A 23,026-nucleotide genomic window follows, 5' to 3' on the forward strand; every position below is an offset into this window, starting at 1 on the left:
TGAGAAGAGAATAAGACTAAGAAAGAACTGTGTGTCGTTACTCTTTTTAGCATCATGCCCTGCCTTTAAACATGTTAAAACTATGGCCAAAGTCTTCCTGGACCGCCTCAAGCAACAGCAGTCTCTCTTGCCTTTGGACTAATGGAGTACTTAATGTCTATCCTACTCATTGGGGATTTTATATTTACTTTGCATCTTTGCCTATGTTCATGAATTGTCTCCCCAACTAGATGGGAAAGTGAGACGGGGCCCATATCCTGTTGTTCTTTGTATCTCTCATAGGTTAGCAAAGTTCTTGGCAACCAGTAATGGCTTATTAAATGCCTCTTGATGACATGTTCATTTAACAGCCATTTATTGAGCACCTACTATGTGTTAAGCACTGTGCTAGCAATATTGACACCAATTCCAAGACTACTGAGGTAGAAAAATTGGGAAACCGTTGATTGTGTTCACTGTGAGTTATGCAATGTTAAAGATATACAAAGGGTCCTATGGGAACTCAGAAGAAGAGCATCTTATATCAATTGGAGGTATAAATGATGGTTTTAAAGAAGAGATGACTCATGGGATGAATAGGAGATAGTCCATTGGATGAGGGTAAGAGAAAGATGATTCCAGAGAGAGAGAATAGCATGAGCAGATGCCTCAATTGTTTAGTCTGTAATGATGATATCCTAATATACTATGGACTGCCAAAAGAATGAACAAATCTGTCTTGGAAGAAGTACAACCAGAATGCTCCTTAGAAGTGAGGATAGCAAGACTTTGTCACACATATGTTGGACATGTTATCAGGAGGGACCAGTCCCTAGAGAAGGGCTTCATGCTTGGTAAAGTAGAGGGTCAGCAAAGAAAAGGAAGACCCTTAACCAAATGGATTGACACAGTGGCTGCAATGATGGGCTCAAGCATAACAATTGTGAGGATGGTGCAGGACTGGGCAGTGTTTCATTCTGTTGTACACATGGTTGCTATGAGTTGGAACCAACTCAACAGCACCTAACAACAACAATGGTAGGCTGTAACTTAGAAGTGAGCTACAAGTTCATTGATCAGGGAACCAAGAGAGTAAAAGCTTAAACCCACTCCAAACCCACTGCCGTCGAGTCAATTCCGACTCATAGCAACCGTATAAGACAGAGTAGAGCTGCTCCATATGGTTTCCAAGGGGCGCCTGGTGGATTCGAACTGCCGACCTTTTGGTTAGCAGCTGTAGCTCTTAACCACTACACCACCAGGGTTTCCGACTAACAGCTTAGCAAGAGCATATCTCTTGGTACCTTAGCAGTTCACAGTTATGGAAAAAATATCATTCATTTTTATAGTTCAGACAGAGAAGGATTTTCTCTCTCTAGATTTCAAGCTTAGTAAGTGGAAATTCTGAAATTACTTGGATAATTACATGTCCTCCCCACCCTGGTCAGATGGCCATGCTATTCTTGGAATACAAAGAGGACCCCTGACCAGCTGCCAATATGGCAGACCCTTTAGGCCACTTTTCCTGTAATGCTGAGCCACACTCACTTTTGCCTTGTCTTTCTTGATAACATAAGTACATGTTCATAAATTGGTAATATATTTGAATTTGCTTTTTATCACAGAAGAATGATTTTCAGATATATGCAAAATATTGTCAGAATAAGCCCAGATCAGAGACAATTTGGAGGAAGTATTCCGAATGCGCCTTTTTCCAGGTATAGTAATTATTCAAGTATTGGATGTAATTCTCATTTATAAATTCAGATTTGGCTTCAAGTAATTTATATATGCGTATAGGATACAGAGGAATTCTACTCTCCCCAAGACACGTGTGCACGCACATACACATATTTGCTGCTCTCCAGAAGTACCTACTTTCAGCTCTTTTAGCTACTGCTTTTGGTATTTCCTCCCATGTTTCCAAATAACATGCTATTATTGCTGCTTCTTCATTTTTTCCAGAATGGGGCATTATCGATTAGCTTCCCACCACGGCAGATAAGCGCGTAGCTCTCTTTACTGCCCCCTCCTCACCTACCACATACACATACTTCCCTTCCTCCAAATCTTTCAGTATAGTTATATCATAATTTTTGGTTAGATATTAAATTATTAAGAGCAGGTAAATTCTATTCTCAGATGATTCAAGTGGCATGATTGATTTTCCTTTCCTTTTCTTACAATTGTCTTCTTAGTCACTTAATTTTCTAGTTACTTATCCCTATTCCACCTCAACTGTCCCAGTTGAGTAAATCTCTTTTCAGTACATTTCAACACATTAGGTTTTCGCTGAATTTCATCTTCTTGAAGAAATCTCTCCTGAAATCTCCTGACCTGCTCATATAGAGTGGTTGCTCACTAGGCCTGTTGCACTCTTCTCATCTTGGGATTCTCTTCACCTGTGTCTGGGGTGAGCTCTTCTATTTCCTAGGTGCCATGCTTTTATCTTTCTTGTTTTACTCCCTTGTTTGGTGGAGCACATGCTGTAGTAGCTTTTCTGAGAAAGTGTGCATGGGAAGTAAATTTTTTTGAGAGTTCGCATGTCTGAAAATGTTTTTATTCTCTCTTCACACTTTACTGGCAGTTTGACTGGGTATAGAATTCTAGGTAAGAATTAATTTTCCTCAGAACTTTGAAGGTATTACTCCATTGACTTCTAGCTCCCAGTGTTGCTGTTGAGAAATCTGATTCCATTTTGATTTTTGTTTCTTTGTGGATGACATAATTTTTTTTGTCTTCTCTCTGAAAGATTATGTGGACTTCTTTTATTCCTAGGGTTCTGAAATTTCACATTGCTTTGCCTTAACGTTGGCACTTTTTTTCATCTATTGTGCTGGGCTCGTGGTGATCCTTTTGAATTTAGAACCTCCTGTCCGACTTGGATTATTTCTTTGATTTTTCTCTAATTCTCTCTTTCTGGAATTTCCGTTGTATGAATATTGGATACCCTGGATTGTTTTCTCTCTATTTTACAGTTCTTTGTCTTATCTAATTTTTGAGAGATTTCTTCAAATTCTTCTTCCAATTTTTTCATTGTGGATTTCATTTCTGCTATTATATTTTTAAGCTTGAAGAGCCCGACCTGTTTTTGTTCTCTGAATATTCCTTTTATTAGCATTCTATTCTTGTTTCATGAATTCAACATTTTCACTTATTTATATGAGGATAATAATAATAGATTTTCCTTTTAAAAATAATTTTGTCCTCCCTATATAGTTTCTATTATTTTCAAATCAATTTTATATTTTATTTTTCTTTGTTTTTCACTTGTCTTAGATGCTTTCCTTAAGTGTCTGGTGATTCTTCTCTGTCCACTTATATTATGTGTAGGCACTGAAAAACTGATTGGAAGTTCTGTGTGCCTGGGTGAGTTTGTTGACCATAGTCCTCATTGTAGGATGATTTTCCCAAAGCTGTTTCCTTGGGAGGGATCTCCGATACCAGTATGTTTAGATCCTTTCTGTTAGGCTGGTCAATTTCCCCAGCCTGCCATGTGTTGCATAAGGGTCTGACTGCCAGTGTTCTGGTAGCCAAGTGGGGGAAGAAAGATAGGAGTGTCTAATTTGGCAGGTAAATAGTCAAGTAACCTCCTTTTTTCAGTATAGTACACTATGCTCAGCTGGACCTGGTATCCCCTAGTCCAAAGACACACTCTGTTTTACTTTCTCCAGATAATAAACATCCATTCCACCAGGGTGAGGGAGGGCAGCCACCCAGTTGGGCATAGTGACAAGGGGATTTGAGAGGCTAATCGCTTCTCTTTTTTAAAAAAAGTTATTATGCCCAGTTATGTGTAGCAGATTTACTAAGGTATAATTAAAATAGTACAAAACTCACTCTTTTCAAGTGGAAAATTCAGTGGTTTCAGTATATTCACAAGGTCGTACAACCGTTACCACAATCAGTTTAAGAGCATTTTTATCATCCATAGAAGAAACCTTGTACCCTTTAGCAGTCACCTCCCCCATTTCCTCCCATACCCCCTAACCCTAGGCAACCACTAATCTACTTTCTGTATCTATTTGTCTATTCTGGAAACTTCCTATGGGATTATCCAATATATGACTTTTTGTGTCTGGTTTCTTTCACTTAACATAATGTTTTCAAGGTTCATCCATGTTGTAGCATATATCAGAACTTCATTCCTTTTTTATGACCAAATAAGATTTCATCATATGTGTATACCACATTTTGATCATTAATTTGTCAGTTGATGGACATTTGTGCTGTTTCTACCTTTTGGCTGTTGTAAATAGTGCTGCTGTGAACATTCACGCATTAAGTTTTTGTTTGAATACCTGTTTTCAGTTCTTTGGGGTACATACCTAGGAGTGGAATTGCTGAGTCATGTGCTAACTCTGTGTTTAATATATTTTTTTTTAATTTTTATTAAGCTTCAAGTGAACATTTACCATTCCAATCAGTCTGTCACATGTAGGTTTACATACATCTTACTCCCTTCTCCCACTTGCTCTCCCCCTATTGAGTCAGCCCTTACAGTCTCTCGTTTCGTGCCAATTTTGCCATCTTCCCTCTCTCTCTATCTTCCCATCCCCCCTCCAGTCAAGAGTTGCCAACACACTCTCCAGTGTCCACCTGATTTAATTAGCTCACTCTTCTTCAGCATCCCTCCCCCCCCGCCACTGACCAGTCCTTTTCATGCCTGATGATTTGTCTTCGGGGATGGTTCCTGTCCTGTGCCATCAGAAGTTCTGGGGAGCATTGTCTCTGGGATTCCTCTAGTCGCAATCATACCATTAGGTATGGTCTTTTCATGAGAATTTGGGGTCTGTATCCCATTGGTCTCCTGCTCCCTCAGGAGTTGTCTGTTGTGCTCCCTGACAGGGGAGACATCGATTGTGGCCAGGCACCAACTAGTTCTTCTGGTCTCAGGATAATGTAGGTCTCTGGTTCATGTGGCCCTTTCTGTCTCTTGGGTTCTTAGTTGTCGTGTGACCTTGGTGTTCTTCCTTTGCCTTTGCTCCAGGTGGGTTGAGACCAATTGATGTATCTTAGATGGCCGCTTGTTGGCATTTAGGACCCCAGGCGCCACAATTCAAAGTGGGATGCAGAGTGTTTTCATAATAGAATTATTTTGCCTATTGACTTAGAAGTCCCCTCAAACCAAGTTCCCCAGACCCCAGCCCCTGCTCTGCTGACCTTTGGAGCTTTCATTTTATCCCGGAAACCTCTTTGCTTTTAATCCAGTCCAATTAGGCTGACCTTCCTTGTATTGAGTGTTGTCTTTCCCTTCACCCAAAGCAGTTCTTATCTACAGATTGATCAATAAAAAGCTCTCTCCCTCCCTCCCTCCCTCCCCCCTTTGTAACCACATAAGTATGTGTTCTTCTCCGTTTTTTCTATTTCTCAAGATCTTATAATAGTGGTCTTATACAATATTTGTCCTTTTGCAACTGACTCATTTCGCTCAGCATAATGCCTTCCAGATTCCTCCATGTTATGAAATGTTTCAGAGATTTGTCACTGTTCTTTATCGATGCATGGTATTCCATTGTGTGAATATACCACAATTTATTTACCCATTCATCCGTTGACGGACTTGGTTGCTTCCAGCTTTTTGCTATTGTAAACAGAGCTGCAATAAACATGGGTGTGCATATATCTGTTTGTGTGAAGGCTCTTGTTTCTCTAGGGTATATTCCGAGGAGTGGGATTTCTGGGTTGTATGGTAGTTCTATTTCTAACTGTTTAAGATAACGCCAGATAGATTTCCAAAGTGGTTGTACCATTTTACAATCCCACCAGCAGTGTATGAGAGTTCCACTCTCTCCGCAGCCTCTCCAACATTTATTATTTTGTGTTTTTTGGATTAATGCCAGTCTAGTTGGTGTGAGATGAAATCTCATCGTTGTTTTAATTTGCATTTCTCTAATGCCTAATGATCGGGAGCATTTTCTCATGTATCTGTTGGCTGCCTGAATATCTTCTTTAGTGAAATGTGTGTTCATATCCTTTGCCCACTTCTTGATTGGGTTGTTTGTCTTTTTGTGGTTGAGTTTTGACAGATTCATGTAAATTTTAGAGATCAGGCGCTGGTCTGAGATGTCATAGCTGAATATTCTTTCCCAGTCTGTAGGTGGTCTTTTTACTCTTTTGGTGAAGTCTTTAGATGAGCATAGGTGTTTGATTTTTAGGAGCTCCCAGTTATCTGGTTTCTCTTCATCATTTTTGGTAATGTTTTGTATTCTGTTTATGCCCTGTATTAGGGCTCCTAGGGTTGATCCTATTTTTTCTTCCATGATCTTTATCGTTTTAGTCTTTATGTTTAGGTCTTTGATCCACTTGGAGTTAGTTTTTGTGCATGGTGTGAGGTATGGGTCCTGTTTCATTCTTTTGCAAATGGATATCCAGGTATGCCAGCACCATTTGTTAAAAAGACTATTATTTCCCCAATTAACTGACACTGGTCCTTTGTCAAATATCATCTGCTCATACATGGATGGATTTATATCTGGGTTCTCAATTCTGTTCCATTGGTCTATGTGCCTGTTGTTGTACCAGGCTGTTTTGACTACTGTAGCTATATAATAGGTTCTGAAATCAGGTAGGGTGAGGCCTCCCACTTTCTTCTTCTTTTTCAGTAATGTTTTGCTTATCCGGGGGTTCTTTCCCTTCCATATGAAATTAGTGATTTGTTTCTCTATCCCCTTAAAGTATGACATTGGTATTTGGATTGGGATTGCGTTATATGTATAAATGGCTTTTGGTAGAATAGACATTTTTACTATGTTAAGTCTTCCTATCCATGAGCGGGGTATGTTTTTCCACTTAAGTATGTCCTTTTGAATTTCTTGTAGCAGAGTTTTATAGTTTTCTTTGTATAGGTCTTTTACATCCTTGGTAAGATTTATTCCTAAGTATTTTATCTTCTTGGGGGCTACTGTGAATGGTATTGATTTGGTGATTTCCTCTTCGATGTTCTTTTTGTTGATGTGGAGGAATCCAAGTGATTTTTGTATGTTTATCGTATAACTTGAGACTCTGCCAAACTTTTGTATTAGTTTCAGTAGTTTTCTGGAGGATTCCTTAGGGTTTTCCATGTATACAATCATGTCATCTGCAAATAGTGATAACTTTACTTCTTCCTTGCCAATCCGGATACCTTTTATTTCTTTGTCTAGCCTAATTGCTCTGGCTAGGACTCCTAGCACGATGTTGAATAAGAGCGGTGATAAAGGGCATCCTTGTCTGGTTCCCGTTCTCAGGGGAAATGCTTTCAGGTTCTCTCCATTTACAGTGATATTGGCTGTTGGCTTTGCATAGATGCCCTTTATTGTGTTGAGGAATTTTCCTTCAATTCCTATTTTGGTGAGAGTTTTTTATCATAAATGGGTGTTGGACTTTGTCAAATGCCTTTTCTGTATCAATTGATAAGATCATGTGGTTTTTATCTTTTGTTTTATTTGTGTTTAATATTTTGAGGAACTGCAGAGCTGTTTTCCACAGTGGCTACACCATTTTACATTCCTACTAGCAGTGTATAAGAATTCTGCTTTCTTCACGTCTAGGTGAATACTAGTTATTATCTGCCCACCGTCCTTCTTTGAGTCCTGTCTTCAACTCCAGCTTTCAGAGATACCTGGCATCTATAATTCCTGAGTCATTGTGGAGAGCTGGCGGCGTTCTGTAACATACACTGAGTTGTTCCGTGGTTTTGCCCTCTGCCACTGTTCTCCAATGTGCTCAGTTATTTACCATTTATCAGTGTGGTTTCCAGTTTCCATTTTTTTGTCAATGTTGTCTCATCTCTCATATTTGTACTTTTTGGTTTTCCCTGTAAAAATATACCTTTTGTCATTATTTTAGTGGGGTTTCAAGAGTGAGCAGAATTAAATGCATGTATCAGCTCACCATCTTTAGCTATAAGTTAATAATTCTGATGTGAATTGAATTGTATATTGGGTTTTAACCATGTTCAGAGGAAGGTTCTGGACTTACACAGGTATAACCCCCCCATCCCTTTGTGTTGTACATATCCTATATGAATATTTTTTCCTAATCAGTCCCATCTGCCCTAATCATGGACCCAACAATGTTCCCAGGACCCAATGCCATGGCCCTTATATTTATAGTGGCAGTGAGCCAATAACCTTGATGAAATATAGCACCAGTTGAGAGTGCTGTATTTTTCTTGTGATACTTAAAAAAAAAAACAAAAAAAAAACTGTTTTCAAACCCAGTCATATTTATTTTTAGCACAACCTATTTCTCTTCTGGGCCTTGGCCTGTGGACCTGAACGTTTTGTTATGTTTAAAAATGTATTAGAGAAACCTTTTTATTTTATTTTATTGGAGAGCTTTTTCATCACGCTAATCTATAGTCATTCCTTGCTTTCTTACTTTTTTAGCACTCCACATCGATGTGAATGTCTGTACGAAAACTTTTTGTGCTTTTGAAATGTTGAAATTTTCTACCTTCCAAATGCATGAAATGTTTAGTGTCGTTTTTCAGTTGTATTGCCTCTTACAGTTTCTGTACCATCGGAAGCAGCAATTTTCCTGGTACATTTTCTTTGAGATGTAAGAAACATTTATGCATTGGGTCTAATCAATTAACACTTGGAATCTTCACAGGTACATGCCTTAATTTAAATTTATTGATAATTATCTTTTAATGACAGGAATGTCAAAGGAAATTAAAACATAGACTTGGTCTGGATTCCTATTTACTCAAACCAGTGCAACGAATCACTAAATATCAGTTACTGTTGAAGGTAATTACATGAAGTGTTTGCTTCATTCTTTACTTAATTCTCTGGGTCAGATATGACAAAGCCATTAAAAAGGGAGTGGCTGAATAGGAAGCAGTAGAAATAGGTAGGCTCTATGACTGTTTTTTTTTTTTTTATGACTGGAAAGGCTGGATTTCCTAATAGAATTAATTTGATGTGCTACTTTGAGTTACCATGACTGTGCAAGTGCCTTAGGCATAGATGTCACACTGAGACTATCAGCAGTCTTTTCAGCTATTTAATTCTCCATACAGGTATCAGTTGATTTATGCATGAAATTTCACAGGAGAACTTTTCATATTATTAAGATCTAAAGAGATAAATATTTTATATGGCTTTGAGGTTGAATTTCATATGGGCCTTCTCTATGAAAAACGAAAATGGCACTTGCCTAGTGTAATGTGAAAGTATTACTAAAATTCTGAGTTACGTATAAATAAAATATAGCTTATTTGAGTGTATTTTCATGATATACTGTATGACTCATGGATGCATCTTGAATAAAACAGATCATTGTATGTAAAAACCAGCTGCCATTGAGTCAATTGTAACTCATGGTGACCCCATGTGTGTCAGAGTAGAACTGTGCTCCGTGGGGTTTTCAATTACCGTGACTTTCAGTAGGAGATCACCAGGCCTTTTTTCCAAGGTACCTCGGGGTGGACTCAACCACCAATGTTTTGGTTAGCATTTGAGCGCCTTAACCATTTGCGCCACCAGTGTGTAATTGCTTTCAAAATGAACCTCTAGTGTGTTCTAATACTATTGTTTTTTCAGTTCGAAAGCAGTGAATGCCCTTGGCTTTGTATTGTTCTGTCACTTCTACTTCTTCCCCAATTTTGACATTGTTATTAAATATGGTACTAATGTAACAAAGAGCATATGAAAGAAATTACCCAAAAAAGTGACATTAGCTTTGAATTCGCCCTTGAAAGCATGTTAGCCAAAAATTTAATAATTTTTCTCTGGCTATTAATATCTGCTTAATATTAAGTTTAATCCCTGGCTTTTAATTACAGGAGCTAATAAAATATAGCAGAGACTGTGAAGGAACTGACCAATTAAAGGAGGCGCTTGACACAATGCTGGAATTACTGAAGTCACTTAATGACTCCATGCATCAGATTGCAATAACTGGCTATATTGTAAGTAGATGCTCATAATTGTTGGGATTTGGAGGGGTGTCTTGGTTATCTAGTGCTGCTCTAACAGAAATGCCACAAGTGGACGGCTTCAACAAACAGAAGTTTATTCTCTCATAGTCTAGTAGGCTAAAAGTCCAAATTCAGGGCATCAGCTCCAGGGGAAGGCTTTCTCTGTCAGCTCTGGAGGACGGTCCCTGTCATCAGTCTTCTCCTGAACTAGGAGCTTCTCTGTGCAGGAACCCTGGGTCCAAGGGATGCGTTCTGCTCCCGGTACTTCTTTCTTGGTGGTACAAGGTCCCTGTGTCTCTCTGCTCACTTCTCTTTTATATCTCAGAAGAGATTGGCTTAAGACCCTATCTAATCTTGTAGATCTCATCACTATAACTGCTGCTCATCCATCTCACTAATATAGTGATAGGATTTACAACACATAGGGAAATCACATCAAATGACAAAATAATGGACAGTCACATAATACTGGGAATCATGGCCTAACTGAGTTGACACATATTTTTGGGGCACACAATTCAATCCATGACAAGGGGGGAGGGTAAGCATGTCAGCGTCCCTTTCTTCCCCCCTCCTGGAACCAGTTGAGAACTAAGATGCTGCAAGAGGCAGACAAATGGGCCCAAAATGGCAGCATTATTACTGCTAATGCCAAGTGGAGAGCTGGCTTCAGATCCACACCCAAATGGATTTGCAACATTCCAGTTGTCCCCTATGGCCACCCGTAAGTCCAGATCTAGGGACATCTGCCTGAAGGAATGTTTGGGTCTGCTGAGGAGACATACTGTCCCAGAATGGCTGCTTGGCCTAGTCCAGGATAGATATGGAAGAAAAGGACCAAATCTTCAGAGTTTGCAGCCTTTTAACCAATTAGCTCCACCCCCTGGGGATGCTTGGACTGGTATATGTCATCCACCCATCAGAACTGAGGAAGAGTTGGGAAGTGTTACCCCAGCTGAAAGACCTCCACAAGGAGACAAGGAGGCCAAGGAAAGGGAGGTTTCTCCTATCTTCCACCCTGGCAGCAATTTTGTACATATGTGACACATGGCGTGTTTTAACCTAAAAAGTTATAATGATTAAAATTTTAAAAACTCTATAAATTGTGTTTCCGGGTTTTAATAGCTTAAACCCAACACTAAAATGTTGATGTCAAAGATCCGAATGTAGCTTTGCCTTGTACTAATGGGTTTGGATTTCCATTCTAGGGAAACTTGAATGACCTGGGCAAGATGATATTGCAAGGCCCATTCAGTGTCTGGATGGGACACCGGAAAGGTGCTACAAAAATGAAGGATTTTGCTAGATTCAAGCCAATGCAGCGACACCTTTTCTTGTATGAAAAAGCCATCATTTTTTGTAAAAAGCGTGTCGAAAGTGGAGAAGGCGCTGATAGATATCCATCATACAGTTTCAAACACTGTTTGAATGTAAGATAATTTAAATTGTGTAGTGTAATATGGTTTCATATATAGATTTTATGTGTGTTTGTGTGTACAATTTGTAATACACCATTTGTATGCTTTTCCATTCAAATGAGTGTTTTGTCCTTTGGCTGCACATCGCTTAGGGGAAATCTTATTTATAAATCAGGTAAAGCCGAGCTTCTTTACTTGAAATGAGAGAGTGAGCACGCAGCTATGATTGGCCCCTTCCTCTCCGCCCTTACTCCAACCCCAGGCCAGCCCTCAAGGGGGCCTCCTAGTGGCCCACAGAGCATAGTTTGAAATGATGGGGCCTGTCCCAGGCTCCTCCCCCATTTGTAAGAACAAATCGTACTGGGTGGAGTTCTTGGTCTTGGCAGCAAGGAGCTTTTATGGTGCAGGAAAGACAAGGAGGAAAAGGTTTTTTTTTTTTCCATTTTCCTCAACTCGATTTGTGCTTAGCATATTCCCACCTTCCTTTCTGTATCTCTCCCTCATCCCCATGTACGTCCCTTCCTGGGTTTCCAAAGCTACCTACAGCTGAATGCTTTCTACATGGGCGTTGTCCTATCCTCCCAGAGTGTTCAGTGCTTTGAAATTACTTTGTTGTCTTCTGTTACTCAAACTGCCATTCTGTGCTATCAGTTTGGTATTAAAATGAGAACAGTATTATTTAAGGAAGTCACCAGCAACCCGATGATACTCCCAGCTGGTTTCACCATTTTATAAGAGGAACTTGCCAATTCACATGTCTGGAATTGGCCAAGTTTGATTATTTATTTTACGGCTCATTAATTTTGTTTTTCAAGTTTTAAATTGTAAAAGTGATATAACGTTTCTTACAGAAAATTTGGAAAAGAGAGAAAATTATCACCCTCTATTCCCCAACCGCTATCATTTTGGTTACGTTCTTTCATAGCTGTCATCACCAGTGTACTTGAGAATTGGTGAAATTTTCAGCAGCAGTAATAAAGAGGAAGGAGTCCCCGAGTGGTGCAGTTAAGGTGCACAGCTGCTAAGCAAAAGGTTGGCAGTTTGAGTCCACCCAAACGTGCCTCAGAAGAAAGTCCTGGCAATGTATTTGTGAAAAATCAGCCGTTGAAAACCCTATGGAGCCCAGTTCTACTCTGACACATATGAGGCCCCTATGAGTTAGAATCAACTCCTTGGCAACTGGTTTTAATAACGAGGACAAGATAATTTATTCTGAGACAGGCCTGAGGTGTTTGTGTTAAGAAGGGGCCAGATCAGCAGGCCCTGCTTAGGAATCTCCCTGTGGACTTAGCAACCCCAAGCTATTCTCAAGTGGGTTCCTGCCCAGGGTCAGGTCCTCGAGCTCCTCCTACTTTCTACTTTCCCACAGCAGCTTTTCTAAAACTGTTTTTATAACAAATGTCCACTTGCTCCTTTGATATTATCGGTCCACCTCCAAGCCCAGAAATCTCCAGGGGTCTCTTATGTCTCTAGTAAACATTGGTTGAGAACCAAGAATTTATGATCTGTCTTATGCCGGGTTCAGGTCTCTTGCACTCTTTATGCCTATTCCTTGGGAAGGCACTTTGCCTCTCTTTGTAGAACATAGGGACGTTTGATAGAACATACACGTGTTTAACCCAAATCCATTTGATTCACATTTTATTTGTGGAGTGGCCATAGTTAATACCTAATGTAGTATTTCTGGTTGGTATTGATTTTTCATTTACCTTTAATTTGTCATAGTGATGGGCACACCAAGAAAATAGTTCTAGAGTACATTAGTGTAAGGAGAAGCTGGTAGGAAGTTATGAAGTCATGAGAATTCAAATTACAATGGTTACCATGGAAAGAGAGAGGGTGAGATAGATGTGAGAAACATTTCAATAGAAAGTAGTTGGGCTTGTAGTCGCCACAAGGCAATAAATACAAGCAATAAATAATATATGATATTTGAAAGAAAATAATCAATCTGATTCTTCTTTGGTCCCACAATAATGCCTTTGTTGTTGTTTTTAGGGGCTGTAGAGTCGGTTCTGACTTATAACAACCCTATGAACAACAGAACAAAACACTGCTTGGTTCTGTGCCATACTCAAAATTATTGCTGTTTGAGCCCCTTGTTGCAGCCATTGTATCAGTCCACCTCATGGAGGGTCTTCCTCTTTTTCGCTGACTGTCTACTTCACCAAGCATGACGTCTGTCTTAGTTATCTAGTGCTTCTATAACAGAAATACCACAAGTGGATGGCTTTAACAAACAGAAATTTATTCTCTCACAGCCTAAGAGGCTAGAAGTCCGAATTCAGGGCATCACCTCTAGGGGAAGGCTTTCTCTCTCTGTTGACTCTGGGGGAGTGATTGTCATTAATCTTCCCCGGTCTAGGAGCTTCTCAGTGCAGGAACCCCACGTCCAAAGGATATACTCCACTCTTGGCACTTCTTTCTTGGTGGTATGAGGTCCCTCCCTCATCTCTGCTGGATTCTCTCTTTTATATCTCAGAAGAATTTGACTCAAGAGTCAACCTAATCCTGTAGGTTGAGTCCTGCCTCATTAACATGACTGCCTCTAATCCTGCCTCATTTAACATCATAGAGATTAGGGTTTACAACACATAGGATAATCACATCACATCACAAAATGGTGGACAACCACACAACACTGGAAATCATGGCCTAGCCAAGTTGACACTCATTTATGGGGGACACATTCAATCTATAATAATGTCCTTCTCCAGGAACTGGTCCCTCCTGATAACATGTCCAAAGTATGTGAGTCAAGTCTCACCATCCTCACTTCTAAAAAGCATTCTGGCTGTACTTATTCCAAGACAATTTTGTTCATTCTTCTGGTAGTCCATTGTATATTCAATATTCTTCACCAACACGATAATTCAAAGGCATCAATTCTTCAGTCTTCCTTATTCATAGTCCAGCTTTCACATGCATATGTTGTTGTTAGGTGCCATCGAGTCAGTTCTTACTCACAGTGACCCTACGTATACCAGAACGAAACACTGCCCAGTCCTGCGCCATCCTCACAATTGTTGTTATGCTTGAACCCATTGTTGCAGCCACTGTGTCAGTCCATCTCGTTGAGGGTCTTTCCCTTTTTTGCTGACCCTCTATTTTACCAAGCAAGATGTTCTTCTCCAGGGACTGCTCCCTCCTGATAACATGTCCAAAGTATGTGATTTGTAGTCTTGCCATCCTTCTAAGGAGCATTCTGTCTGTACTTCTTCCAAGACAGATTCATTCATTCTTTTGGCAGTCCATGGCATATTCAGTATTCTTCGCCAGTACCATAATTTAAAGGCATCAATTCTTTGGTCTTCCTTATCCATCATCCAGCTTTTACATGCCTACGAGGCGATTGAAAACACCATGATTTGGGTTAGGCGCACCTTAGTCCTCAAATTGACATCTTTGCTTTTTAACACTTTAAAGAAGTCTTTTGCAGCAGATTTGCCCAATGCAATATGTCATTTGATTTCTTGACTACTGCTTCCATAGGCGTTGACTGTGGATCCAAATAAAATGAAATCCTTTACAATTTCAATATTTTCTCCATTTATCATGATATTGCTTACTGGTCCAGTTGTGAGGATTTCAGTTTTCTTTATGTTAAAGTGTAATCCATACTGAAAGCTGTAGTCTTCATCAGCAAGTGCTTCAAGTCCTCTTCACTTTCAGCAAGTAAGGTTTTGTCATATATATAACGCAGGTTGTTACTATGCCTCAAAAACCAAACCAAATCCATTGCCGGCAAGTCAGTTCTGACTCATAGCTATCCTACAGGACAGAGTAAAACTGTTCCATAGGGTTTCCAAGGAGCAGCTGGTGGATTGGGACTGCCGACCTGCTGATTGGCAGCCAAGCTTTTAAGCCACTGTGTAACCAGGGCTCCATTATTCTGCCTAATATCCTTAAAGAAGCAAAGATTAGTTAGTGATGCCTGCAAGGTTTTAGACCAGGATTACTGGGAAAATGTTGATCCCGCTGAATAAGACAGACAGAAATTAGCAAATTTCTTCAGCGCTGTTATGCTGTGTCTTCTTGCTTACCTGTCGTGTGAATCCAGTATTAAACAATTGCTATTCAAAATGTAACTGAACAATTTGGGCTATTGGCTTCAAAGACTTACCCTTCCTAAGAGGTGCTCCCTAGTGCTGAGCAAGTTCTCATTAGAAATGGACTGTTGTCTTGACCCCATCATACCAAGGTGGAATCCTATGGCCTGATGATGTATTTTTCTCATGACTATGTGCTGTATTTACAGTTGGCAAAAGAAAGGCCCTAGAGTCACAGTAATCAGATGGAGAGATTTGAGTTCTCCAAATTCCTCAGTTCATGCATTTATTACCATCTTTTTTTTTTTTAAAACAAATATGCGGATGGTGCTCTGGGCCAGGGACTGCTCTAAGTGTTTACAAATACCACTGTTAACTCATTTAGTCATCATAGCAGCTTTCTATGAAGTGGGTACTCTTATTATCCCCATTTTAAAGATGGGAAAAATGAGGCACAGAGAGGTGAGTAACTCACCCAAAGTCATGCTGCTAGTAAGTGGTGGAATGCAGTTCTATAGAGATGGGTAATAATTGGTAAGAATAACTGATCCGCCAAATAATAATAACCTTTTAAATTAATTTTGGTTTGCTTTTCACAAAATAACCAAAACCAAACCCATTGCCATCGAGTCAATTCTGACTCATAGTGACCCTATAGGACTGAGTTAGAAACGCCTCATACAGTTTCTAAGGCTGTAATTTTATGGAGGCAGACTGCCACATCTTTCTCCTGTGGAGCGGTTGGTGGGTTCAAACTGCCATCCTTTCAATGAGCAGCCGAGCACTAAACTACGGCATCACCAGGGCTCTGTGACTTTTCACACTGATGTTTAAATTACTTTTACTTCCATTGACAAATAGTTTTAATAGCGTGTGGTTTATTTATAATAGAAGTCAATCTTAGATGGACTCCTTGGATGTGCAGATTTATAACGTTTGTTTCTGTCGTTAGAATGAAGCATGTAATCTGAACTATAAAGTACACAGTTGAATGAAAATATTTAAATAGTCTTGTCAATAATTGTACTTGTCATTTCCTATTTGTTGAGTAGAAAATGTGTATTGCGCTCAAGTGAGCAATTCTGTTTTATTTAAAAGATGATGAGGTAGATGTAATGTCATTTTGTATTCAAAATAAAATTCTCATGAGAGTTTTGACTTCTATTTTTGTAGATGGATGAAGTTGGAATCACTGAATATGTGAAAGGAGATAACCGAAAGTTTGAAATCTGTTACAGTAGGAAGGAAGAAGTTTATATTATCCAGGTTGGCCATTTTTCATTTATTCTAGACTCTGTAACTTGCTTCAAGATTCAAAAGTCTAAATTTTGAAAACAAAAATAATTTTGGTTGCATTATGGAAATTCTCATTTCTTTCATGTAGGCCACTTAAATATCATTTGAGTATCGCTTGTCGTGCTGTATTTATGTATTTTTTCAGCAGGGCATGTGTTCTTCAACTTAAACTGAGATATGCCTCTGGTGTTTTCTAGGGCTTTCCGTTTTCACAGCTACACTAGGAGATTTCTCAGCTATAGCTGACGGCTTGGCAGGTGCTTCTCTGTCCCCGTCGAGTTTCTAGATTCATAACAGTTCTGAGATCCTCTTGTGGACAGTGTTCAGAGGGTTCCTGATGATGAGATGCAGTTTGTGACAGACCAGATTTGATCCCTGTTTCTAAAGAACATGGGTAAAGCCCTGGCCAGATGTGCTGTGCGATCCAACCTGTTTCAGGGAAGGGTAGAGGGATTAGAACACTTCAGAGGGTGTAGTCATTTCAGTAATTATTTGCGTCATGGCTGGTGACAACTCAATGTACTGTTGTCTGTTTGCAATGCTCAGTGTTTCTTTTGTTTGTTTAATTCTGTACTTGGTGGCTACAATCCATAAAAAATCTGTTTTCAGGGTCTGGTTTAGGTATAATACTGTATCTTTTCTTAACAAAATTCTAATGTAATTAATGGGAGAATATTTTAGGAAGCTTTCCCTCTAGCATCTGTAACTAAAATTATTCTCTAATCCATTGTCTTTCCAGAAACCTTAGAGCTTATATTATTTTACCAAAATTAAATGTAAAAATATTTACATTTTTTAACAAACCCTCCTGCAAGAGAAAAAGAAAGATGGAATTATATTTTACATGTTCTCAGTGTTGTCATTCCATTATTTAAGGGCCATTTCAAAATGGTTTTGACTGTGTTTCATCTAATCTAATTATTTGCTTCATAGAAGTTTGAAGAGTCACAAGATTAGGACTTGAATATGGAATTCTAGGGAGTATATTATGTTTAATAGGCCTAATGACAATTATGTTATTATAAAGCATCCTCTTCAAAAGCGCTGCCTCTGTTCTTTTTAAATCTTTAGGCTCCAAATACAGATGTGAAGATGTCATGGGTGAAAGAAATAAGAGCTGTTTTGTTGAAGCAACAGGAACTTATGGCAGGTAAATTCAAGCATGTACTATTCAGAACAAGAAGTACAGTTACAGCTCATTGGCTCAGATTTTGTGGTAATCTTTACAGGGAATGGACCTGATATTTACTTTATATTATTTATAATGAAAGGGTTTGTTAAACTAATTAGTAGTGAGATCAAGATTCAAGAGGTTGTTTGAACGTCTTTGGAGAATGAACTTTACATTAAAAAATGAACTCTTATGCTTGGGAGCAGCTGAGAAGCAATGCAGCCAATTGACTGTGTTAATTCCAAGTCTTTCCTATGAGGCAATTCTGCTTAGACTTCCAGTAATTATGGCTTGGTAATACAAGCTCTGGTTCTAAACGTGCATTTCTTGACTAAAATATTACACAGTTCAAACCTTTCCCAAACTCCAAATTCAGACTGGCCTTCTGTCTGGTTATATCCAATCAGTGAAGGTTATCTTTAATGGGAATGATGTAAGTGTGTGTATAAGTCATTGGCCTACAAGTAAGTAAGAGGAGTAGCTTCCGAATGACGCTTAAATAAGCTTTGTTGTATTTCACAGTCAAGAAACGAGAGCAGCAGAATCAGGCAGCAGACCAGGATCAGCTTTCTCTTCAGCAGAATGAGTAAGTGATTTTTCTCTAAGGAATATCACTCCTCAATCCTTTGTTTTCCTTATGTAACAAGAAACAATGTAATTGAAGTATCTCTGACAAACACCACCCGCCATTTTAGCAATAACCTATCAAATTCTGTAAACACATACTTTTCTCAGTCTGCTAACCACAAGACTGGCAGTTGGAATCCACCAGATGCTCCTTTGAAACCTCATGAGGCAGTTCTACTGTGTCTTATAGGGTGGCTATGAGTTGGAATCGAATTGGCAGCAATGGTGTTTTTTTTTTTTGGCTTAGCGTTATACTTGGAGCCTGGTGGTCACTAACAGTTATCCCTTGGTTCCCCTTGATGCTGAAGATAATACAATAGCTTGGGCTGGTTTTTAGACATGATTGATTCTTACACTATGGCGGGGGGAGTTGCACATGGAGTAACGGTGGCTGCAGTCATGGCTTTCTCTTCCGAGTATCCTCGGTCACTTTCCATCTGATTGGAGGAGGATTGTAAGAATATGGGAAGAGTAGATGAAGGACTGGCAGTGCTGCTGGCTCAGAGCCTTATGGTACTTTGATGGACACCTGTTGCTGGGGATGTGGTCCTTCCTTCTGCATAGCTAGTGTGGAGGTGATGATCCTGGGAGAGAACTGTCCCTGGACACAACCATGAAGTCCTTGAGGAAGGTGGCAGCCCTAAATAACAGCTCTGTGCTGGGTTTAGAGATGTGGTCTTTGTATTCTGCCTCTGTTGTTGTTGTTAGCTGCTGTTGAGTCAGCTCCAGCTCATGGTGATCCCATGCACAACAGAATGAAATGCTGGCCAGCCCTCGCCATCCTCATGGTCTGTTGTGGATCGGACTGTTGTTATTTCTTTGGTTGATTTTCAAAAAGTAGATCGCCAGGCCTTTCTTCTTGGTTTAGAAGCTCTGCTGAAACTTGTTCAGCATTGTAGCAACATTTAAGCCTCCACTAACAGACACAGTGGCTGCAAATGAGGCGCACTGGTCAAGAGGAACCTGGATCTCCCACATGGAGCATGAGAATTTGACTATTGGAGCATGAGAATTTGACTATTGAACCACCAATGCCCCCTCCATTGTGCCTCTGGGGTTTCTAAAAGGTGGAGTTTCCATAGAACATTTGCATATATGCAGAAAGAATCCCCACACTGATTCCAAAGTCCCGGCATAGAAATTTATAGTGCAGCATCTCCATGACGTAGGGATCCTTGAGTTACTTCCTAGAAATACTGGTTTTCTCTTTGTTACATATCATCTTTCAGAAGTAGCCAAAATCAGGTGCCATGTTCGTTGGTTCATCTGGCACCATAGGTTGTTGTTGTTGTGTGCTGTTGAGTTGATTCCAACTTATAGCAACCCTATAGGACAGAGGGAAACTCTGGTGGTGTAGTGCTATGGCTGCTAACCAAAAGGTCAGCAGTTTGAATGCGCCAGGTGCTCCTTGGAAACTCTGTGGGGCAGTTCTACTCTGTCCTGTAGGGTCACTAGGAGTCGGAATCGACTTGATGGCAGTGGGTTTGGTTTTTTTTTGGTTATAGGACAGAGTAGAACTGCCCCCATAAGGTTTCCTAGGCCACATTTTTCTCCCACAGAGCAGCTGATAGGTTTGAACCACCGACCTTAGCATTTAATCACTGTGCCACCAGGGCTCCTTTTTATCCTATATGAGTAAAGTCTTTAGGTTTGATGCACTAGTTGACTTAATAATAGCTGGTACAAATGCAACAATATAAGTAAGTTTAAGGTTTCATCTCCATTTATACACATCTTACCTAATTCAGTAAGGTTAAAAATCTATAGGGCAACTGGAATTTTACACAACACACCTTCTTTAGATCTAGTAGGTAGTAGTTTTTTCATTGACTAATAAAGAGAGTCAATGAAAAGAGGACCTGCTGGCTTGGATCCTAGAGTTTACACTTTTGTATGTTATGAACTATAATCACACGGACTTAAATAGGGGGCTATCAGCTCTGTTTGAATGGATTCTCAAAGCATGTTCTTAACACATGGTATCGGTGAAAGAAATACCATTTTTAATTTCTTATTACTCTTAGACTGTACAAAAGCCCCCTGATTTTTACACATTTACTATTTCAGGAAGCAACACGGAGGCTTTGTAAGCACCAAGGAGACTGAATCTGAACGCCCCAGTGCCACGGTGGACGTTAATGAAGCAATGGCACTGGCTCAGGCAGAAACAAACACAGGTATGTGTAATGGTCACCTAAAGATAAGATTCATGGATGTGGCATGTTTTTATCTATCATTGTTGATGTGGAAAAGCTATCTGTCTATTATTTTGTATAAAAAAGCCAAAGTTAACCCATTTCTAAAAGGCTTTTATGACATATGTATGCAAGACACTCCGGTGGGCAATGTAGAGCCATGGTGGTCAAAGTGGGGTCCCTGGAGCCCCACAGCGTCACCTGGAAGCTTCTTTGGAAGGCATATTCTCCAGTTTCACTCCAGACCGCCTGAATCAGAGACTGTGGGATTGGAGCCCAGCCTTCTGAGTTTTAACAAGCTCTCCAGGTGATTCTGATGATGCTCAAGTTTGAGCCCCTGCTGTAGAGGATACGGAGATGAATAAAACACATACACTGGCTTCAAAAAGGAGCCTTGGTGGCACAATGGTTAAGTGCTCGGCTGCTAACCAAGAGGTTGATGGTTGAAACCCACCAGCCACTCCGCAGGAGAAAAAGATGTCGCAGTCTGCTTCTGTAGAGATTACAACCTTGGAAACCCAGTGGGGCAGTTCTACTCCATCCTGTAGGGTCACTATGAGTTCCCAGAGTAGTCAGGAGACAACCTGGTGCCACTGCCTTCATTCTGCCTAAGAGGAAACCAAGCCAGAGAAAGTTGAGATGACTTTTCCAAGGTTACATAAATAGTTTAGTGTGGCCAAGATGAGATTCTGTTCATTCTCTCCTTAATTTGATTGCTTAATCCAAATCAATTCTCTCTCCCTATAAGCACCTCATGTAGGCAGAAGCCTTAGGAGACTTACAAGGGTATAAGTGTAACACATGGTCTCTGCCCAGTAGGAGACATAAAACAAGTCAAAAATAATTATAATACCAGGCAGAATATAGCAAGTTTTATATGAATAGTAGAAACCCTGGTAGCGTAGTGGTTAAGAGCTGTGGCTGCTAACCAAAAGGTCAGCAGTTCGAATCCACCAGGTGCTCCTTGGAAACCCTATGGGGTCAGTTCTACTCTGTCCTATAGGGTCGCTATGAGTTGGAATAGACTCGACAACAATGGGTTTGGTTTTTGTTTTTGTTTTGTTTATATGAGCAGTGCCAATAAAAATGCAATAGAAAGAATTTTTGGAAGAGATAATTTTCTGTAAGAAGGGTAAATATTCTCCAGAATGTAATTTAACTTATTTTTTAACAACTCTCCCACCAACACCAACCATTTTAAAAAAGAAATGAAATAAATGATAGTCCAGGCCCTTTCTGAAATGTCAGAAATTTAAAAATTGTACAATCTAGTTGGAGGTTTTATTATATATAGAAAGATACTCTTCTTGGACCATTGACGCTTAAGCCTTGATTATTACACTTAGATTGACTTCTCTCCTTGGGGTTAAAAAGCACCATTTAGCAACTTTGATCCACCATTTCTTTTCTTACAGTTTGGACCAAGGTGTTGCCTTCTGCAGAAGCCTCTGAAGAACCCCTGGGATGGTCAGGCAAATTTTTCTATCCTGCTTATGCAGAACGTGAGGGAGATAGGCCTGTAATGGTTAGTAATGACATGGTAAAATTAAAGCCTGTGAGACAGTTTTACTGATGAAGTAGGAGGCATTTAAGAGCAAACTTCTCTGTATCCTTGAGGTCATCAGATGCATTTCATGGCCAAATAATTTGAAACAAGTCTCATTATGAACATTCCATAAAGACTTCTCTTTTTAAGTAGAACTTGTTTGCATTATCCATGAAGCCCATACTGACCTTGATGAGATAACTAATGAATCATTCCAAGTCTCTATGAATTGACCAGTTTTATCTTGCGCTGAGTTTTCCCACCATTTTCTCCATCTAGGCATGTGAGATAGAATCTGAGAGCAAAGAAGCTGTAACTACATTTTTAAAAAATCCATTTAGATTCCAGATTGGAAAACAGAGGGAATAAACATTACACCTGAAAAGCTAATAACATCTGGGGGAATATATTTTAGTGAGCTCTCAAAAAATATGCTAATGGTACCACATCTCAGCATATTCAAGCAAGGAGGTTCCTTGTAAAACTTAAAGGAGGTTGCTTGAGGGTAAAAGGAAGTGTTTTTTGGGAGAAATAGAACTTCAGTGGGTTATCAAAGAGGAGTTAGGACTGATTAGAATAAATCCCAAATAAAGCCCTTGCTTGGTCCCCTCCAGAGGAGCTGGTTCAGTATGGCCCTTCTAATGTTGGGAGAAGGGAGTAATGACATGGATACTCACAAAGCTGGATACCATTGACTCTGGGATGCTTTCTTTAAAAATATGCTTTCATCTAGTACCATAATGTTAATAGTGCATATTTCTATGGTGGTTTACGGTTTAGCAAATGATTTCACATCTATCCTTCACAGTATTAGTGTGAGAAAGGGCAAGCTTTA

General features: G+C 39.7%; 1 protein-coding gene across 1 annotated transcript in view; it reads left to right on the forward strand.

Moving 5' to 3' along the window:
- MCF2 (MCF.2 cell line derived transforming sequence) overlaps positions 1-22,218 on the forward strand; it is a 62,077-nt gene extending 39,859 nt beyond the window's left edge. The window contains exons 19-27 of the mRNA XM_049873029.1: positions 1,605-1,697; positions 8,625-8,717; positions 9,755-9,880; positions 11,098-11,319; positions 16,530-16,622; positions 17,724-17,802; positions 18,346-18,409; positions 20,518-20,627; positions 22,061-22,218. Of these exons, the coding sequence (XP_049728986.1) occupies positions 1,605-1,697; positions 8,625-8,717; positions 9,755-9,880; positions 11,098-11,319; positions 16,530-16,622; positions 17,724-17,802; positions 18,346-18,409; positions 20,518-20,627; positions 22,061-22,218 (1,038 nt within the window). The remainder of the gene's footprint in view (positions 1-1,604; positions 1,698-8,624; positions 8,718-9,754; positions 9,881-11,097; positions 11,320-16,529; positions 16,623-17,723; positions 17,803-18,345; positions 18,410-20,517; positions 20,628-22,060) is intronic.
- The last annotated feature ends 808 nt before the right edge of the window (positions 22,219-23,026 follow it).

This window comes from Elephas maximus, chromosome X, assembly GCF_024166365.1.
Source record: "Elephas maximus indicus isolate mEleMax1 chromosome X, mEleMax1 primary haplotype, whole genome shotgun sequence".
Lineage (NCBI taxonomy): Eukaryota > Metazoa > Chordata > Mammalia > Proboscidea > Elephantidae > Elephas > Elephas maximus.